A 16,643-nucleotide genomic window follows, 5' to 3' on the forward strand; every position below is an offset into this window, starting at 1 on the left:
GAGGTTCACACACTGTCATTTTTACCAAAAGACGTAGAAATAATACGCTCGCTAATTCTGAAATTCAAATTGTTTAGAAAGTGGGATTTTTTTCTCTGGAATTTTTGTGATTTTTTTTTTTTATTCATCTTTTTTTTTCAGACTTTTTTGATTATAAATTCTGCAAATTCACTTCCAGATTTGTCAGAAAAAAATAACATGAGTAAGGTCCACGCGCTTCACACTGAGGTGGGTATTTTGTCACACTGGAAGAGAAGAAGATTTCTTTCAGGTTCTGAAAATCACAAAGAACTGTTCTTAGATGGCAAAGATTTAGAGAAAAACTGCGCCGTTTCTACTCTAAATCTACCGTAAGTGTACCGACCTCTACACTGATCCACTGACCTGGCACTTCATCAGAAGGAAGTCCTACAAATACTACCGATCCATTAATCGACTATTGACTGCAGCTCTACGTCAATGGCACACAAAGTCTTAATTCCTGCAGTCATCACGTACCTCCCTTAGTTTCCCCGCTGTGCTATTTCTCTGTATGTTAGCAAAGTCTAATAGCTCATGATTTATACGAATACTACAACATAAAACTAAACTTGGCGCGTATTACTGTCCAGCAGCAGTGCAGACGTGATGAAATCTTGCAGCTCTTCGACTAAAAACACTCAACGTTTGAAGTTTCACTCGAGAGAAAACACAGAAACTGAAGCCGAAATTAAAAAATGAGAGTCTGATTCCTGCTGTAAATGTCTTTCTATATTCACTTATGTTCTGCAGCACACAGTGACGTACAGTGACTACACTACAGATACACTGTTCAAAGTATCCTCCTGAAACACGGTGACATTATTTTCACGGTTCGCCGACCCAAACTGGGTTTTTGTATCATTTTTACATTTCAGTTTTAGAGTCCCACATGTTTCTGATCCCGGGCTGTTAACCACACGTGTAACTCACACATGGACACAGAGAGGGCCTCCATATTTCACATGTGATACAGCTCTCTGTTGTATTACATTATGCTCCTCAGCACCTTATAGACTCTGTACGTCTAACATTTCATATTCACAGCATGGGAAAACAAACATCTGATATGAGCTGAACTTTAGGCACTCAAACTGAGAACCATGACACTGAGAACCAGAACTAAGGTACTAAATTAAATACCACAGGGATACTGCAGAAAATATCACTGCACTACTTTAGAAAATAGCAACAGAATATTGTAGAAATTACCAGAGAAATACCGCTGAAAACGATACTGATACTTCAGGAATACTACAGAAAATAAATCAGGAATACTGCATGGATAGAGCAGGAACCCCACACTGCAAGAATACTGCAGCAATATTATGGGAATCTTAACGGACACACTGCAGCAGTCCAATGGAAAATACTACAGGAATGCTGCAGAAAATACTACAGGAATACTACGGGAAGGTTACAGGAATTACGCAGAAAAAGTATAGAAAATATCACACGAAGGCTACACAATGTAATGCATGATTCCAACAGAATATATAGCAGTATACTGCAGGAATGCTGCATAAATACTACAGGATACTACAGGAATACTACAGGAATACAGAAGGAATTGTACAGGAGTTCTGCAGGTAAACTACAGAGCAGGCGAGAGGAATACTGCATAGATAATATTAGAATATTTTAGGATTACAGAAGGAATGCTGCAGTAAAATGACTGAAGACCTACAGGAATACCGGGTTCTGGAGGCTGTAAACTCACATCTGGAGGACCACACACACACACACACACACACACACACACACACACACACACACACACACACACACACACACACACACACACACACACACACACACACACACACACACACACACACACACACACACACACACACACACACACACACACACACACCATGTGTTTGTTCTTTAACTTTTATTTCTTAAATGTATATCCTTCCTGCTTCAAGACCTCCAAAATAAAACCACAAATCCTCCAAAATAAAACCATGAAACTGAACCGAGACACACTGCAGGCTCCTATTGGAGCATTCAGACGGCCGACAGCCAATCAGACGGCAGAACAGAGAGCTGTTAACCCTCTGCTGCCAGGAGTTGTTATCATTATAGAAACACCACAGAAGAAGACTGACACGTCGGTGACACCAGAGGTCAGAGGTCACAGCAGGAGCAGGACTGTAGGGGAGGCCGGGGTCAGGTGCAACATAAACGCCGCTTTGCTGTTTTTACTAAAAGCAGAATTTAATTTAAAGGGACTTAAGAGCGAGACATTCAACCCTTTGTGAATTCCCTAATTGTGTTTTCACTGCAGCACGAAGTCTGATTTTATCACGAGCTTATTAAGCAATGTAATGAAAACCAGGAGCTAAGTACGTTAAGTGCGACTTTAAGGGAATTAAGTGCAGTATTTAAGTATTTCCATTGACTTCCACTTCATATTTCAACAAATTCTGTCTCACTAAATGATCTGACGGCTTTAGTTACTTATTTTATAAAGACAAATTCCGGCCATGTTTAAATATAATGCAGCAGTTGATTAATAATCGACCCGATCGTTTATAAAGCATTCATTATTGGCTCCACATTGATTAACTACAACATCAAATGTATTTTTTGGTTAAAAATAACTGAGTAATATCAGATTTCACAATAATGAGACACTAAAAAGTGGCGCTTTAAAGTGTATTTTGCAAAAAATGATTCCGTAGTTTTTCTTAAGTGAGATTTTGAATCCAAGAATTCACGCATTATAGAGAATTTGCAAAATAAATTAAAATTTCCAAACTATTTTGTTTTAATTTGGCTTTTTTTTTTAACCTTTCTCGCTCTAGAAGAAAATTGTGTTGTGAAAATTTAGATTTTTTGGGAAGATATTCGTCTAAAAGATCATTTTCAATATGGATGATCCTTTCGCTGATTCCACCGATGAACCGACGGATGATTTAATGTATAAAATAATACAAATCTCCATCTAGACGTCTTTGAATGTCTGATTCTGCTTAACGTGATGAATCTTTCAAACCATTGCTGAGGTTAAATGAATTGATCAGGATTTGATGTAATTTCCTACCTTTCACAGCATTAATTCACCTTCAGTTTTGACAGAAATATTGAAAATAATCACACATTCTCATATTGTAAGAAATCAATTAGCAGAATCCATTTTATATTTTGATTTATATTTTACTCACGCAACCTTTTTACAGTGTCGGCATCGCGGGGGTCCAGAGGGGCCGGGCCCTCCATCAGGACACGTTCAAATCTCTGACTGAATGCGAAAACTATATATTTTAACATTTATATTTGAGTATTATAACACTGAGCACTTAAAGCTGATGTAAACCATTAACATTGTGTGTTTTTCCAGGATTTTAATCTCATATCGGACACATCACCTACGTTTTGTGTCTCTACAATTTCTGATTGAATCTGTTTGCCGCTCTCCTGAAGGTTTTTCCTCAGAAACGTTCATTTATGGAGTTTTTCTATTTCATATTCAACCCATTTGTGCCAATATTGCAATTTAGTGTCCTCGGAGCTTCACTGAACACACTACTAACGAGATGTTCTCAATTAAAGGTCAAACTGGCTGAAGGATTTGAGATTTTTACATATATTTCATTGTATTTTAGGAGAAAACAGCAGTCTGATGTGATGGAAGACTAAATACAGTACGGTAGTAAAGTGGCTGTATCTCACAAGGAGCACAATCAAGTGTTTGGTGCCAGTTGAGTATCATAAATGTGCTCACATGAGACGCAAAATGCATATGGAAGACATTTATCAAACACAATGAAAGCGTGTAACCACATTTTTCAAAACTGGACTTTGAGTATTGATAAAGAGCGATCATTGATGGGATATAAAAATTACAGAGTTGTATATTAGATATTTGCCGTACCAGATTTTGAGACCTAAGAGCAATCTCAAAACATTTTGAGGTATTTTTTTACTTATAACAAATATTGTATTTGGGCACACATGGGTTAAACACATAACAGATGAGTCCTGGATTCAGATTTTTAAAATGTTGGGCTGTAAAAACAGAGATTGTCTAAATTTAACACTTTCATTTTTCTCAGTTTGACTCAAATGTGTGTCTTTTTGCATTATTGTTGACCCATTAACTGGATTACCATCATTTAATTGACCCTAAAAGTGGTTTGAAGTGCATTACCTCACAGTTTATCAAAAGTAAATCACATCTGACTTGATTTCTTTCATATTCATGATTCCAAATCTTTAGCTTTAAAACACACATTATGAAATAAAGTTTGGAGGATTAAAGGAGCATTTCTCACTTTTTTTCTATGTAAGTTTTCGAGCTGTTGCAACTGATCCCAGTCTCCCCTATACTCCCAATCACTCTTTGTAACCTAGGTTCAGGTCCGGGTCTTACCTGGGGTTGGAGCTGTTCCAGTAGACCCCGTACCGGTCTGAGATGAGGCGGTCGTCGGGCACGGCGGAGCAGCAGAGCTGGAGGCCGAGCAGCAGCAGCAGCAGCAGCGGCCGCCCGGAGAGCTCCATGTGCGGCTTGTCTTCAGCTCTGAGACCCACAGGGACCAGAACCAGAACTCATGAAAGACTCTGAGTCTCCACTGATAAAGAACTAATCACTTTTGCATCCACACATCAATCACTCATCGATTATCAGCTGATTATTTCCCAGCAGGCACAGCGATAATAATAATAATCCATTTCACTTCTTCTGTGAGGAGGAGAAATCCGTTAAAACCGGTAGACTGGTCCAGATCCGCCTCCAGGAGGACAAAGTGTCCAAAAGTTTCATGTTTTCACCCAATCAGAACCGGATCAGAGGACCGGTGCGTCCATGTGCGCGGGGACTAAACTCGGTCCGTAAACATTTACGCGCAGTCCGGATCAGACTCTCTCAGGGTCCTGTTTCTGGAACAGCAGCTCACTGAGAGTCTGCCGAAGAGGAGCTCTGATCTCCGGGCAAACAGCGACCCGCAGCCCCGAGTCTCCCCGCTGCTGGAGGTTCAAGCCCCCGCCGTCAGTCCGCAGCAGGAGCGGCTCTCCGGCTCTCTTTCTCCCCGGATCCCTCCTCCTCTCGCTGCTCTGCAAACTTTCCTGCGGGTCGCTCTCTTCGGTCTATTCGCTCCGCAGCTGCAGAACCGATCCGAACCGAGCTAAACCGAGCCGGGTCGGAGCAGGAAAAACAGGACAAAGAAGCAGAAAGTTTGTTGGAGCTGCAGGAGGCGCGTTTGTCTCGGTCACCGGCTCGGTCCTCTCTGCTGCTCCCGGTGCGTCCCGCGGGGGGCGGAGCTACTGATGCATGGTGGTGTGTGTGTGTGTGTGTGTGTGTGTGTGTGTGTGTGTGTGCGTGTGTGTATGTGTGTGTGTGTGTGTGTATGTGTGTGTCTGCACTCTCTCTCTCTCCCCCCCTCTCTCTCTCCCTCTCTCTCTCTCTGTAACTACATGGCCATAAGTGTGTGGACGCCCCCCCACTTCATGTTCCTGCAGACAGAAGAGCAGCAGTGATGTTTTCCTGCAGAGATGTTGCACCAAACACATTCATTTTTTACTTTGCACAACATTTACTCCAGTAATTCTGCAAGTAATTACATTCAAAGTATATTTTTGATTTAAAAATGAACAAAAACAGACATTAAAAGTTTCCATTTTCTGGTTTTTCGCCCTCTGCAGAAAAAGTGAATATTACTCACATTATTGTAGACACACACAATCTCACAAACACTGGACCCCCACACCACATTTCAGCCTCCTTGGACTATCACAGGGACTGGCCGACAGAGCGAGCTGTGGAGCTGTGCTGCTAGAGAAATAAAAAAATAATCCCACACCTTCTGAAATCTGAGAAGATACCCATCTAATTCTTGTTCTCAGGCTTCCTCCAAAATAGCTGCAACACGTAAAGTGAAACACAGATTAACAAATAAAATGGACATGAATTTTCTTAATAGCTGAGTAGTTTTGGGTTGAGGTCAGGACTCTGAGGGGCTTTATTGGACTTTAATAGCTGTAACCCACAGACGAAAACCCAGAAATGTAACAACAATCACAAACATGTGTTTGGTGTGTTGCCTACGACCCGGGGGCCAAATGCAGGCCGTGATCCATTTTGAATCGGCCCTCAGCAAATTCACAAAGTATAATGAAATGTGGCTTGTGCTTATCTTATATTGTATTACACAGTCATGTGTTGATAAGCCCTCTTTAAAGTGGAAAACATTTCCAAACAAATCATAGTTGATAAGAAAAAGCCCAATCTTTAAATATCAAGCTGGAAATAGACCCTTCATATTTCCCTTTATGATCTATGATCAGCTGATCTATCATCCATCTATCTGTCTGTCTATCTATCTATCTATCTATCTGTCTGTCTGTCTGTCTATCTGTCTATCTCTCTATCTATCTATCTATCTATCTATCTATCTATCTATCTATCTATCTATCTATCTATCTATCTATCTATCTATCTGTCTATCTGTCTGTCTGTCTGTCTGTCTGTCTGTCTGTCTGTCTGTCTGTCTGTCTGTCTGTCTGTCTGTCTGTCTGTCTGTCTGTCTGTGTCTGTCTGTCTGTCTGTCTGTCTGTCTGTCTGTCTGTCTGTCTGTCTATCTGTCTATCTCTCTATCTCTCTATCTGTCTATCTATCTGTCTGTCTGTCTGTCTGTCTGTCTGTCTGTCTGTCTGTCTGTCTGTCTGTCTGTCTGTCTGTCTGTCTGTCTGTCTGTCTGTCTGTCTGTCTGTCTGTCTGTCTATCATCTATCTGATCATCATCTATGATTGCTGATTTATGATCAGCACTCTGAGGCTCCTGTTTTAAGGAACGAGCTGCCAACAGAATAAATGAACCCCGATGGAGAGCTGGGATGTAGGCTGTTCCATATCCAAGTATCAAAGATAATTGACCTACATTTTATTGATTTTGCTAACTTATAACTTAACCTATAACGCAATAAACCTCACCTTTACTGAGGGACCCAGCCCTTCATATGTTTTTCTGTATGTGGCCCTCAGTTAGGACACCCCTGCTGTAAAGGGGTAGGGTTGGACGGATTGGAGACGGCACAACACTCCACAGAAAAAGTACTTTCACATGAACAAGTTGCATTAACATCACTTTACATGTATTTAAAAAAAACTATGTATATTAGTACAACAGATTATATTATATTTATATTGTGCATTTTTGCAAATAGCTCTATATTTTTCAGTGGCTCAGTCGGCAGGGGCTTCGACTGGGAATCGCAGGATAAACTGGAAGCATTTACACAATTGAATATCAAATAAAACACTGCTGTCAGTTTGGAGTTACTTTCAGCTGCTTTTTACTCTCTTTACTGCATTTAATTCATGTGTACTTGCATTATCTGCATGGTGCCACAGTAAAAGAAAGACAGACCCAGAAACAGACAAATAAAAGTGAAATGGTGATTGTTATTTACACACTGAGTCCCCACAGTGAATCTGCAGTGCAGTGAGCGCCCCCTACGGGCTGCAGAGAGCATTACACCAGACAGAGTCTCTACAGAACAGCAGAGGTTTTATTCTGTATACTCAATGTGTAAGTATGTACTTTCTCTTGTTGGCAGACTGCTGTGGATTATCCAGATTGCACCTTGGCCCATCGAACAACACTTGAAGTAAATCAGTATATTTATTGATACCTGCAGGGTTCTTGCACCTTGTTGTACCCAGACAGGTGAACTGAGTTTAATTGATCATCTAAATATAATCTGTTTCTCTGTGAATGTTTTGTCCTCTTTCTGTCGTTTAGGATGTACTTCCATGTCTTTGTGATTGTCTTGCATCTATTTTTTTGTCTTTTTACATCACTTTGAGTTCACTTTGGGTTTGAGTTTCGTCTCCATGAAGTCCTTTTGCGTCTAATGGATTATTTGCATCTAATTACAGTCACTTTGCATCTTTTAAGCGCTATTTTTTCCATCTATTCCTAGATGTTTCTGTGTGGTCCTTTTGTTTCTCTTTGCAACATTTCTGTAGAGATATCTGACTCCCTAAGACAAACTCATATTGTAAAAGATCAACATCTTCATTGTTTTTCTACTCTTATGGACGCCTTTCAATTTTAATTGCTCTGTTTCTTAATTATTTACGGTCTTCTTAAATCATTATTTATGTATCTGTAATGCACAGTGGGCCTTTAGTACTTTAATGTATGGCTGGGTGGTTTGTATACGATTAAAAATCAGCTTAACATGACGTAATGTTCCCTTTGACAAGGCTGAGTCACACAAGAGAGTGCTGAATTAATAACTAGATGTGACGTGTTGCACTTCTATATTAGTCAAAATGTGCATTAAGTGACACATTACATCTCACTGATTACTACATGTTCATGTTGACGTTGATTTCAGACCTTATTTGAACAACAATACGGCTGTAAACGTCAGTGTTTGCAGCCGTGTGAATATTAAATCTCCATGTTTCGGGAGTCTCCTCCTCTCATCCAGTGATTCAGCACTCATAAATATTTCAGAGAGGGGGAGAGAAAGGGAGAGATGAATCTTTCATTCTTGCTTTTAAAACGGCTCACAGATTAATGGAGCTGCACTATTAAACTTTCAGAGGATCCCATGAATAAATGCAGAGAGAAACCGGGGCGTTCGACATCCACTGACCATGAAGGGTGCGAGAGAGAGAGAGAGAGAGAGAGAGAGAGAGAGAGGAACATGTTACATCACCTGTTCTTTATAACAGACATAAAAAACAATATGTATTATATATTTATAGCTTTTCTTTTCTTGTGTTTGAGAGCATGTCGTCACTGTTGAAACCAAGCCTGCCCTTTACGTTAAAACAGTTCTCAGAATCTTTTTATTTCTCCCTTTTATGCTCATTCTCACGTTCACATCAGTATGTTGTGCCTCCCCATGTCTCCATGCTTTAATGTTCACAAAGCTCTTTATTCTTCTCATACTTCCTGTGCTGCAGCTCCTTTATTCACCCTCTGTCTGAAACCAGAGCCCAGTCTGTGAAAATACACAACATTGTTGAATCAAAATACTCAAGTTTAGTACCTCATAATTATACTTAAATACAGTTGATTGATTATACTTAGTTACTTTCCACCCCTCACTAATGTCTCAGCGCTGATTCTGTTACTCCTCACGCCTCATCACACACAGTCGGTGTTTCTCTCCACAGGAGGAAATTAATCTGAATTAGTTTCCAACAGAAAGCTCCGTCTCAGTTAATTGGTTCTTGAGTTAATTAAGAAAATTACAGACAGGAAGTCATAATGAGTCAGCTGGATAACAGGTGTGTGTGTGTGTGTGTGTGTGTGTGTGTGTGTGTGTGTGTGTGTGTGTGTGTGTGTGTGTGTGTGTGTGTGTGTGTGTGTGTGTGTGTGTGTGTGTGTGTGTGTGTGTGTGTGTGTGAGATAGAAATAGAAAGCTATAATTGGCAGCTTTAATGATGCATTTACAGTAGGTCTGTTTTGGATGAAGAATGTGGAATATTCTCATGCTAATTCACAAAATGGACCAAGCTGATCAGAGCCTCTGTTGGAAATCATTACTAACATGTCTTGTCAGGTAGTAACAAAGAGACACGAGACGGCCGCCATGCAAAAACCAGGACACAAATGACCAAAAAGAGATGCAAAATGATCAAAATAGGACACAAAATAATCAAAACCAGACTTAAAATGACTAAAAACAGACGTAAATAATAAAAAAGAGACCCAAAATGACCAAAGAGAGATTGAAGACAACACAAGAGAAACAACACAAGTAAAAAGAGACGTAAAACAACCAAAACCAGTTTTAAAAAGGAGCAAAGGAAGACACAAATTGAGAAAAACAGACAATCTTTAAATGAAAAATCCTCACAATCAGCGGCTCCACTCTCAGAGGTCAGAGGTCAATGTGTGTGAATCTTTAGGTTGACTTTGTTTCATTATCACTCCGTCCTCTCAGAGCTGTTTATGCATTCACAGGTTTTTATTTGAGTTAATCCCTAGGTGTCTTGGGTTCCTCGCAGAACCCTGAGCTCTCAGAGGAACCCCGCTGCGTCCGGAGACGTTTCCGTTCGTCCTTCTGAAGGAGAGAGAGTCTCTGCAGGAGTCCGACAGACCGACAGACGGACGATTTAATGGACTGTCTGCTGATTCGTCCATCAGCCTTTAATTGACCTGCTGGCTGTGTGTGTGTGTGTGTGTGTGTTGTATGTAATTTTTTGTGAAAACCAATTTGGGTTTTAGACCTTGAGAGTGAGGACATTTTTGTACGGACTTCACCTTGGATTAAAACTTCGGTTTAAGGTTTAGGAAAATAAGTACAAATAAAAAAAAGAGGCATTTTACTTTCTGAGAAATATCTTGTGGCAGACAAGGGTACAAAAATATACAAATATAAATATAAAGCAACGTTCAAGTTATGCATCATATCCAAAACAACCATTTCCAAGTCACTTACTCCCTGTGTAACTTTGATACCTGAACAAACTCGTTCATCATGCCTCCTCCACCATGAAGAAAGACTCCAAAATTGGAGAAAAGTCTGAATGAAGTGAAGTAAACGGGTTGCAATTAACAATATGTATATGGCTATACGCTCACTACTTCACAAACACATCCATTTGAACAGAAAATGTAGTATTGGATGCACTTCTAGAGTCTCAAAACATGCACAAACAGATCTGAAAATTGCACATAACGGCGATTATTGCACAGTAAGGAGTATTGTACGGTTCAAATACGGTGCATATACACAAGGCTCATAAGGGACTCAAATGCATTATGTTAATGAGTGTCCTCACATGAATAAAGTACAGAGATGTGTGTGTTTCCTGCTGTTTTTCTGCCGTATTCCTGTTGCATTAGAGTCAAAATGCAAGCGTTCAGCTCTCAGTTCTTTGTGACTACAGTTAAAGTTTAGCTCCTATCATATGTGTGTTTTCCCTTGCAGTGATACATCAGATTTATGAAGTATATAAAGCGCAGAGGAAGATAATGTGATACAACAGAAAGCTTCATCATATCTGAAATATGGAGGCCCTCTCTGAGTCCATGTGTGGGTCATCAGAGCACATGTGGTCACAGCCTGAGATCAGAAACATGTGGACGTCTAAAACAGAGATGGAAAAATGATACAAAAACCCAGGGTGAGACTGGGAGACGAAAAGGCTTATCAATGTGTGCGGAAAATACTGTCACTGCTTTACAGAGTATATGCACTGTAGTTTCATCAGTGTGTGGTGTGTGTGTGTGTGTGTGTGTGTGTGTGTGTGGTGTGTGTGTGTGTGGGGTGTTTGTGCTTCAGGTGTGTTTTGTTGTTGAAATGTTCAATCTTTTTTTACATTCTGCTCATTTCTCTTTAGTTAAATTTGTATTTTAGTGGCGGAGCTGCAGGATTGCATCATGTCTCCATTACTTTTGGAGTCTAATATGCATCAAATGTATTTTTATTTTCTGATTTTTCATATAAATCATGAACATACAGACAGTCTTTAAATGCAAAAAACGTCAAAATGATCTCCTGATACAAAAACCCACTTTTAAAAAGACTATTTTGTTCTGTAGTTTCGGCCAGGCCCGTCGCGTTCAGGTAGGCATGGTAGGCAATTGCCTAGGGCCCCCGAGTAGGAGGAGGCCCCCCAAAGACGACAGGTTAAGATTTTTTTTTTTTTTTTTTTTTTTTTTTTTCAAAATTCAAAGAAAAGTCTGATACAAATGCAACATGAATCAAACAACATGCATACCAATAAGACAGGTCATGTATTCAACAGCAATGACGATTTTAAATAGCTTCATAATAATAAGCAGTCATCTGTATATGAAGGGCTCTGCTGCGACTGCGAGGGCAGCAACAGCGCCTCCCTAGAGCATGCGATGTCCGAAAAGCGCAACGACACATTGTAGTCGAAATACCCCAGCTCGAGGGGGCCCCCCCTTTCCCATGCATTAGCGCGACAGCGTCAAGTGCAAGTGAAAAGTGAAAAATTAAAATGAAGCGAAATTATCTCTCCGGCAATCAAAAAAAGAAGAAGAAAAGGGAAGAGGAGCAGAAAAGAAAACAAGACACCGGTAAGTAGAATATACACAATCAACATGAAAATTGTGCCAGGCAGGGTATACCATATTTTGCTAGAGTAGCGAGGTTGTAACGACGACTAGCTAGGAACCAGTGGTTTGGCATGCTAGCATGCTAACCAAACTTAAACTGCTACCTTTGACTTCACTATAAGTTCATAACGTTATCAGCTGGCCAAATTGATCAACGATTAATTCCTCTTAATATCCTAAATAAACTTCACATATGTTTTCAGTCGTTAGAGCCTTGAGACAACCAGTGAAATAGTTATTCCTGTAGTAGCTAGCTATTTAATAGGAGATTAACATGGGAGTTTACAATAATTTTGCTAGAATACCATTGGGTTGATTTACTTACTTTATTTACATTTTAACGGTTAACATCCCGGCGCAGATCAGCCACATGAAGAAAACAGCCACTTTAGTGTCAATTAATCCTTTTCTAAACCTATTCTGCTGTTTGTTGTTGTTGGTCTCCATGATAGCTGTAAATACCACTGGACCACCGTTAAAAACTGTACCGATAGCTTTGAGCTTTTTCTATGGGACACAGACAGTACACAGACACACACAGACACACCACGGGTGCGGGGATGGCGCTGTTGCCACTCACAGAATTGATTTCAGGAAAACAGCTCGTCTTAGTGACTGTATTTCTGTTTTCAAACCAGTGAAAACGGGATTATTGTAAGATTTTATTATTATTATTTTTTTTACTTTTTTTTGGTGAAGCAGTGCTTCACCTGTAGTCGTATAGAAACCGCCACTAAACCGCCTAGTAGGAACTGTGTGTAATGCTTTTAATATCTATTTCACCACAATTATCAGACTGTAAAATGATAGGATTTCAAAAGCATTTGAAAAATAACCAAGCTAATCATACAGTACTTATTCTTTCTCCAAGGGGCATTGCTGAAATTTCTTCATCCCGCTCTACCAAGTGTTGTCTCTGGTGCTACTGAAGGTAACGTTCTTTTCTACCTATTATTAGTGCCTTCTATCAACACACTTGATGTTATCAAAATGACTTTACATTTTTCTAATTCAAGTCATAGTTGTGTGTATTCATTCCACTTGCCCACAGAGTCTTCTGGACATTTCAAATATGTGGGACATTCACTAATGTTAATGAATAACTGAGTTGTTGAGATCAATGCATGCAAAATGTGCAATATAAATAAAAAGAATATTATTTATGTATTTATTTATTTTTGCACCAGGGCCATCAACATCGTCTTCGTCACATGTTTATGAGGAGGAGCAAGTGGAAGACAACATTGCGGCGTCCACACCACTTCCCAGCAGTGGTTCAACAGAAGGTGCATTAAGCCGCACAATTTCAACTTATCACCTATCATAGTGACCCAAAGTTATAGCAGCATGTGCTGTGAAAGTGTATTAAAATGACCATTTGCTATAAAGCGTTACACAAGTAGATCACCATACCTTAAGCATTTAGTTGTCGTACTTCACACATGAAACTGTGCCATGAATTAATTTGTAATTACATATTTTTCAGCAGTGCCATCAACTCCATCACGACTTGAGGAGGAGCAAGTGGAAGCATCCACACCACTTCCCAGCAGTGGTTCAACAGAAGGTGCATTAAGCCGCACAATTTCAACTTATCACCTAACACCCATGTGCTATGAAAGTGTATTAAAATGACCCTTTCTTTTTAAAGCATTATACAAGTAGATCACCATTCCCTAGTTGCTGTACTTACCACATGGCAATTGTGCTATAAATTAATTTGCAACTATATGTTTTCAACAGTGCCATCAACTCCATCTCCACTTCATGAGGAGGACAAAGAGGAAGATGACATTGACATGGCAGAGACCACCCCACCATCCAGAACTGGGGTACCTGTAGGTATTGCAAGCACCACATTAAGTGATGACCCAGGATGTTGGCCCAGTGTCCTAACAAGCAGTATGCGCTGTGAAATAGTCAAAAAAGGACCTGTGCAAATCATGGACATTGAATTCCCGCAAAACTTAGACAATCCTCCTCGAAGATTCACCAAGGACAGTTACAAAAGAACCATGAAAAATGGTGAGAATATACATCGATCGTGGCTGGTGTATTCCATCCACACAGATGGAGTGTTCTGTTTCCCTTGTACTGTTTTCGGGAAGCGTGAGCGTGACAATGCCTTAACGACCTGTGGCTACGGTGGATGGAAGAACCTTTCCTATCGCCTAAAAAAACACGAGTGCACAAAGGTGCACTGTGACAATGTGAAAAAGTGGCACGACCTTCAGAGGAGACTGCAAACCAGTACACTGATTGATCAAAGACAGATGGAGTTGATGCAACTTGAAGTTGAACACTGGAAAGGCGTGATTCGGAGAGTGATTGCCATAGTTTCCCATCTGGCAGAACGCAACCAGGCTTTGAGAGGAACTACCAGTACCGTGTATGATCGCCACAATGGGAATTTTCTGGCTCAAGTGGAACTCCTAGCACAGTTTGATCCGGTAATGAATGAACACATCAGACGAATACAATGCAAAGAGACAAAGGTGCATTACCTGAGTGGAGTCATTCAGAACGAAATCATTCAGCTGGTCGGAGACAAAATCCTACAGGAGATTGCAAGAAGAGTGCACAAAGCAAAATACTTCTCCGTGATCATGGATTGCACTCCTGACATCAGCCACAAGGAACAACTTTCTGTTGTTCTCAGGATTGTCAACTGTGAAACACCTGTTTCTATTGCTGAGCATTTTTTGGGATTTGTACATGTTGAAGACACAACTGGTAAAGGGCTCAGTGAAATCCTGCTTGACCAGTTGGAGAAGCACAACCTCAGCATTTCAGATTGCCGTGGGCAGTCATACGACAATGGCAGCAATATGATGGGCCACAAACAGGGTGTGCAGGCAAGAATTTTAGAGCTGAACAACAAGGCGCTATGCATCCCATGCAGCAGTCACACACTAAATCTGGTTGTGTCAGATGCTGCCAAGTCTTCAGTGTTGTCCATGTCTTTTTTTGGTATGCTGCAACGACTGTACAACCTTTTCAGTTCCTCTGTGCACCGCTGGGCAATTTTGAAGCAGCATGTGAAGCAGCTCACCCTTAAGCCACTTTCAGGGACGAGATGGGAGGCCCGAATTGACAGTGTGAAGGTAGTGCGGTACCATCTACCTGAAATACTAGACGGACTGTCAGCACTGGAGACATATGCTACAGAGAAGGGGGACTCAGAGACCATGTCCTCAGCAAAAAGCTTACATGGTGAGCTTAAAACATGGTCCTTTCTTCTGTGCACAATAACCTGGTACAACGTTTTGTATCAGGTTAACCATATGAGCAAGCTCCTCCAGAGCCCGGATGTTTCAATGCAAACACTGAAAAAAGAAACCGAGGGAGTGACAGAGTACCTAGAAGATTTCAGGGAAAATGGACTCGCATCAAGCCAAACGGATGCAATGGAGATTGCAGAAGATCTGGAAATTGAGAGGAAATTGCCTGAGAAAAGGCAACGTAAAAAGAAAAGGCAGTTCCTTTACGAGAGTACAGATGAAACCCAATCGACCCCAGAAGAGGCCTTCAGAAGGGACTTCTTCCTGCCTTTGGTTGACACTGCCATCACCAGCCTAAAAGACAGATTTTCCAGACTGGAGGGGGTGTATGCCCTGTACGACTTCCTGTTCAGCATTGATATCATGAGGGCCACAATCAAGACTGGGAAATTGCATGAGAGATGCAGGAAAGTGGAACAAACCCTCCATGATATTGATGCAGACGACTTGGCATTGGAGATCAACTCTGCTGTCCACACCTTTCCAGATGAAGTATCCAGGTGCCCATTTAAAATGCTGGACTACATATACAGTGAGAAGCTGTTGGACCTGTACAGCAATTTAAGCATTGCACTGCGCCTACTTCTGACCCTTCCTGTCTCGGTTGCCTCCGGAGAGAGGAGCTTTTCATCTCTGAAGCGCATAAAGAATTACATGAGGTCAACTATGAGCCAAGAGAGGCTCTCTGGACTGGCACTCATGTCAATTGAGAGTGACGTCCGCAGGTCTTTGGACTTGGAGGGGATTGTGTCTGCATTTGCTGAGGCCAAGGGCCGCAAGCAGCAGTTTCAGTAGGAAATAAAAAAAAAAATAAAGGCTACTTTTCAGTGTATGTTTGACCTCTTTTGTGATTAAAACGCACAGAATTGCGGAAATTTTTTTTTTAAAGGCCCCCAACAACTTCTTTGCCTAGGGCCCCCAAAATCCTAGAAACGGGCCTGGTTTCGGCCCTCTTGTAAGCCTATCAGTGTGTGTGTGTGTGTGTGTGTGTGTGTGTGTGTGTGTGTGTGTGTGTGTGTGTGTGTGTGTGTGTGTGTGTGTGTGTGTGTGTGTGTGTGTGTGTAAAGATGTTTCGAACAAATCCACACGTGCCCAATTATCGTCGTTTCAGAGTAAATTAAAGGGCTACCTGTGAGCTGCGGGCTGAAAATGGCCGATTATTCACGACTCATCACACGTGGACGAAATTACCTGGCGGTGCTCTGCAGGATGGAGGTGCCTGGTGTGTGTGTGTGTGTGTGTGTGTGTGTGTGTGTGTGTGTGTGTGTGTGTGTGTGTGTGTGTGT

The 16,643-nt window shown here is 41.0% G+C and overlaps 2 protein-coding genes across 2 annotated transcripts in view; one reads left to right on the top strand and one right to left on the bottom strand.

Annotated features, from left to right (window-relative positions):
• LOC134869111 (ephrin-A2-like) overlaps window positions 1-5,234 on the bottom strand; it is an 83,082-nt gene extending 77,848 nt beyond the window's left edge. The window contains exon 1 of the mRNA XM_063890540.1: window positions 4,400-5,234. Within this exon, the coding sequence (XP_063746610.1) occupies window positions 4,400-4,527 (128 nt within the window). The 5' untranslated portion in view covers window positions 4,528-5,234. The remainder of the gene's footprint in view (window positions 1-4,399) is intronic.
• A 6,586-nt stretch (window positions 5,235-11,820) lies between these two features.
• LOC134869310 (zinc finger MYM-type protein 1-like) lies at window positions 11,821-16,189 on the top strand. Its single transcript, XM_063890839.1, has 5 exons — window positions 11,821-12,037; window positions 12,948-13,007; window positions 13,264-13,362; window positions 13,563-13,643; window positions 13,820-16,189. The coding sequence occupies exons 1-5, from the start codon at window positions 11,959-11,961 to the stop codon at window positions 16,150-16,152; spliced, it is 2,652 nt and encodes an 883-aa protein (XP_063746909.1). The 5' UTR covers window positions 11,821-11,958; the 3' UTR covers window positions 16,153-16,189.
• The last annotated feature ends 454 nt before the right edge of the window (window positions 16,190-16,643 follow it).

The sequence above is a fragment of the Eleginops maclovinus genome, chromosome 9 (genome assembly GCF_036324505.1).
Source record: "Eleginops maclovinus isolate JMC-PN-2008 ecotype Puerto Natales chromosome 9, JC_Emac_rtc_rv5, whole genome shotgun sequence".
NCBI classification, from domain to species: Eukaryota; Metazoa; Chordata; class Actinopteri; order Perciformes; family Eleginopidae; genus Eleginops; species Eleginops maclovinus.